At 33.3% G+C, this 4,440-nt stretch overlaps 1 protein-coding gene across 1 annotated transcript; it reads right to left on the bottom strand.

Annotated features, from left to right (window-relative positions):
• Window positions 1–1,884: 1,884 nt before the first annotated feature.
• On the bottom strand, window positions 1,885–2,746 carry LOC141532318 (uncharacterized). Its single transcript, XM_074250609.1, has 3 exons — window positions 2,381–2,746; window positions 2,026–2,300; window positions 1,885–1,938 (listed from the first exon to the last, which is right to left on the bottom strand). The coding sequence occupies exons 1-2, from the start codon at window positions 2,453–2,455 to the stop codon at window positions 2,028–2,030; spliced, it is 348 nt and encodes a 115-aa protein (XP_074106710.1). The 5' UTR covers window positions 2,456–2,746; the 3' UTR covers window positions 1,885–1,938; window positions 2,026–2,027.
• Window positions 2,747–4,440: the final 1,694 nt, after the last annotated feature.

Here is a 4,440-nt window from a genome sequence, read left to right as displayed (position 1 = left end):
CCAGAGAATCAACAAAGATAGACCTCATTGCCCCGAGTTTTAACCTATCCTTAGAAACGTTAAACTCGAGCCTGAAAACCAACAACGCAGCTCCAAATTCGTTCGCACAGAATCAAGATCCAGCTACGATTATCGACAAATTCGAACCTTGGGGCCAAGGATTGGAAGAAAACGAAGAGAAAATGTCACTAATTGCCCTGGATCATCAAAAAGAAGAAATTAGTCGGAAGATAACTATAGGAACAGTATCAACTGTTGGAATAATATCACTTATAATTGGGGGGATAGCCATACAAAAAACTGTCCGCCGATTTCTATTGAAACCTCGCCAGACCAGCAGAAAAGACGAAAAACCAGTCGTAATCGAACTGAAAACATTCGAAGAAAAATCATCAAGCCTGCCAGAAGCCAACGAACCACTTCCAACAAGAACCGATGTCGACAACGAGATGAACGTCTCCATGAAAGCTAAAATAACAACCAAAGAAGCTCCAGAGATCGTCAAAACACCAAAGAAACCAAAAACATTCCGATTAAGAGACTACAAATCACCAATTTAGAAGAAAAACCCAGCATCAACGAAAGAATTATTACATAATCAAACCGATGGCTCTTTTGCGGAAAAAGTAAGAAATAACTTTAAAATTATAATAGAATCCTTTATTTCCTATATAATTTCGTTTTACAAAAATAATAGTAAAATTCTTCATGCCAAAAACGAGTCAACAGTTTGAACAAATAATCTAATCTAAAAAAAAAAAAAAAAAAAAAAAAAAAAAAAAAAAAAAAAAAATTTTTCCTACCTTAATAGATAGTTGATAGTATAATGAAAATCAGTAAAATTATCCGAATTATGAAAAGTTTTGCTGCTTTATGACTCACAAGACCGAAAATAAAATTATCTCCGGCCTTGGGGGGACGAGCGAGAACAACGCAAAACGTTATTTCAAAATTTCTTTTCCGAAAACAAAAAGTTTCTTCCTCCTTCCAAATAATTCTCCCAATCATAGTTTTCATTTTACTATCACTATAATTATATATTACACATTATTTTACTATTGCCATTTTATCATTATACGTCATAATAAATATAACTACTTATTATAACTCTATTATATCTATTATATTACATTTTATACATTTTATATGTTATAACCGAGTATTCAACAAAATTTTATAAGTATATTAATTATATTATTAATATAATACTTTAACATTAATTATACTTTATAATGATTTTAAGAAAATCGAGCTAACGTCACTCATAAAAATCGTTCCAAATTATTAAATCATAAAGATTTGTTTCTCTTTGTAAAATTCTTATTTCGAACACTCAATATTCAATAAGAGTGAGTATAAGTAAGAAAGAGAACAGGAGGAGTCCTCTAGCGGTAATTATAAAAGAACTGCTACGTCAAGCAAAGTAGCTTACCGACACTCGCTCAATTACGACCGCCTCTCGGCAAGCCACGCCCACAGCCGTGTTACCGCATGGGTATAACGTATAAAGCATACCACACACGTACCTACATATACACGCAGATATATACATATGCCTATATGTATACGCTGTTCTCCTTCTTTCCTCACCCTCACTAATACAATAATAAGAACCGCATTCTTCTGGTCCCCCTTTTCTTTTTTTTTATACCTTTTTCCTCTCTTCTCTTTCGTCCTTTTTATCCTTACCTTTCTTTGATTTCCATTACTAATTTTAAAATTAATAAATACAAATTTTTTTTTGGATATGGGAAAAGGAGAAAGTATAGGAAATAAAAATGAGAAATTAATTTGAAAAAAAAAAAAAAAAAAAAAAAAAGAAACCTTTTAATAAATATAATATTATAAAATATATCTTTCTTTACATTTTTTTATTTATCTTCGACGAGAAGACGCGTCCAGTTCTCGGCGGAAGCGGAGACACCCGATATGTCTGGCCTGCAACAAAAGAGAAAAGAACAATAAAAAAAAAAAAAAATAAAGTTATTTTCTTAAATAGTAACCATGAAGCATATCGTAACATACTTCTACCCCATAGTGACCAAACCATTAAAGACCGCCTCGAGCAAGGCGATCCTTAAATGTTCGATATCCTCGTGGTTGGGGGCGAGCACCTCTTCAAAATCCTGGACCTCCGCGACCATCGCTAGGTCCTGGAATCCGAAGAAGACCACTGCCTCCACGACCTCGGGAGGCAGAGAGCCAAATAGGGTCACCAGGCAAGAAGCCAAAAATAAAGCTTCTCGAGGATGGATAGGACGTGCCAACCCCGCCAAGAGCCGAACCGCCCTTCTCAAATCCTAGAAAAAAAAAAAAAAAAAAAAAAAAAAAAAAAAAATTTTTTAAATTTTTTTCTCTCTTAAAATAATGCCTTACTTACCCTCTCCCCATACACCATTAGGACCATCTGGTACCAAGTACCATATCCCTCGAAATTGGTCTCGCATGTATACATTTTTTTAACTGAAACAACTCACGGTTTGAAGCACACTAACACTCTATCCGGCTACGTGAAACTCGAGAGGCAAGCGAAACGAGATAAGAAAGATCATTGTCAGCAAAATATGTACAATGTAACACTGTGCAGAATTAAAATATAAATTAAATTAAATAGCAAGCACTAGATGACTCCTCCTGTCACTCTTCTCTTTACGTCAAATTATACTAAGTTAAATCAAAATTTGTAAGTGGCTCTCGCTTATGGGGAAGGTGGCCATAGGAAAACCGAAAAACTATACTAGCTTCTCGCTTTTCCGGGGGAATGTTATGTCCACCCCAAAATTTTTCTTTTTAAATTTAAATCAGCCGCGCAGATGGAAGACTTCTCCATGCGCGAAAGCCACAATAAAATAGAAGCTACGTGACTGCTGGTTGAATAGCGGGGACTCCTGCAAACTCAGCACCGCGAGCATTTAAAAACGAGAAACGGAGACCGCTCCCGTGTCTTTTGTTAATTAATTCGACTTCCGCGTTTAATTGACGGGCCCGTGCCTTGTAGAGTCCTTTGCTTTAATTTGCACTGCACTTAAAGGAAGTTTGGACGCGGTTTAACCGGCAGGCCACGTACTAGTTTTAAGTATCTTAGAGAGTCGCATTCTTAAAGTTCTAATTTGCCCTGCACTTAGGCGAGAATTCGGCCAGTAAATAAATCCTAAAGAACCGGAATCTCCAAGTTCTAATTTGCTCTGCACTTAGGCGAGAATCCGGTCATTAAGTTATTCAAAATTTCTTAAAAGCTAGTTTTGCGCACTTTACCCTACGGGGGACTGGAGGACGTTAGCTCAATCAAATTAATAAAATTCATTTGATTAAATTACGTTAAAATTCATATTTGTTAAAGTGTAAGAGTTTTAGTGTCTATAAAAATAAATGTCAAGAGAAGTGAAATTTGTTCGAATCAATTCATTTCGTAAAAATAAGCAGCCCAATCCATCCTACTCTATCCGCCGCAAGGACCGATCAGAGGGCCCAACCCAGGAAAAGGCGCTAACAGCAGCCCCGGAATCACGGATCCGGTAATAATTAAAAATCCTGCAAAGAGTAAGTACACCTTTTCTTAATAAAATTCCGTAATCAGTCTCAAACGAAGGCGTGGTAAATTCGTCCGTCGAAAACGTCCCACATAAATAATTAAAACAACGGAATTAAAAACTCCGTTGCGTATTCTTTAAGCCGTTAGTCCAAACCTCCACCGTTTACGCTACCACTTAAACGCCCTTGGACATAACATGATCAATGCGTAATGAACAAAATTTTTTATTTCGTTTGTAAATTATTAATTATCAATATACACTGATAGAAAGATTTATTAACTATTAATAAATTAATTTATTCGAAGACAATTATTTAATTGGTTAAATTTTAATAATTTAAAATTAAAATAATTTAAAATTTAGCTCGATCAAATATTAAAAACAAATACATGTAATGACATATAGTTATATATAAATGATATGTAATCATATGTAGTTATATAAAAATTATATATAATCTTAAAAACGAATGTATGTAGTGACGTACAGTTATATATAAATTATATGAAATCATATATAGATTATATATGGTTCTATAGAATTATATATAATTTTTTTTTCCTGGGATCAAACTGATCCCTATGTGAATTTCTAGTATTTTCAAAATAAAATCTTTTTAAGTCATACAAAAATTCATAACATTTAAAAATTTTTAAAATAGGGAACCAATTAATAATGTATAATACTAAATTCACCTGTTGACTTCATAATTTAATATAATAAAGATAAAAATAGACCTTTAACTAATTGAAAGTATTTTCAAATTACAAAATTTGTTATCTCTTATTTTGTAGAATGAAATGGTTGTTAATTATGTAGTCGAAAAATGCTATATGATTATCAATTTATTAACCATTTGTCGTCTAACTGTTAATATAATTAGGTAAATTATGAAAACTCAATACAC

The sequence above is a fragment of the Cotesia typhae genome, unplaced genomic scaffold (assembly GCF_013202065.1).
Source record: "Cotesia typhae breed Kobodo isofemale line unplaced genomic scaffold, CoteBio_Ctyphae contig_59, whole genome shotgun sequence".
Taxonomy (NCBI): Eukaryota; Metazoa; Arthropoda; class Insecta; order Hymenoptera; family Braconidae; genus Cotesia; species Cotesia typhae.
The sequence above is the reverse complement of the archived record's forward strand: the minus strand, read 5'-3'. Positions and strand labels throughout refer to the sequence as shown.

Bases quoted from the DNA above. Each gene is read 5' to 3' on its own strand.
- LOC141532318 (XM_074250609.1), bottom strand. From the start codon at position 2,455: ATGTATACATGCGAGACCAATTTCGAGGGATATGGTACTTGGTACCAG. The intron at 2,301-2,380 runs GTAAGTAAGGCA...TTTTTTTTCTAG, and splicing joins TAATGGTGTATGGGGAGAGG to GATTTGAGAAGGGCGGTTCG.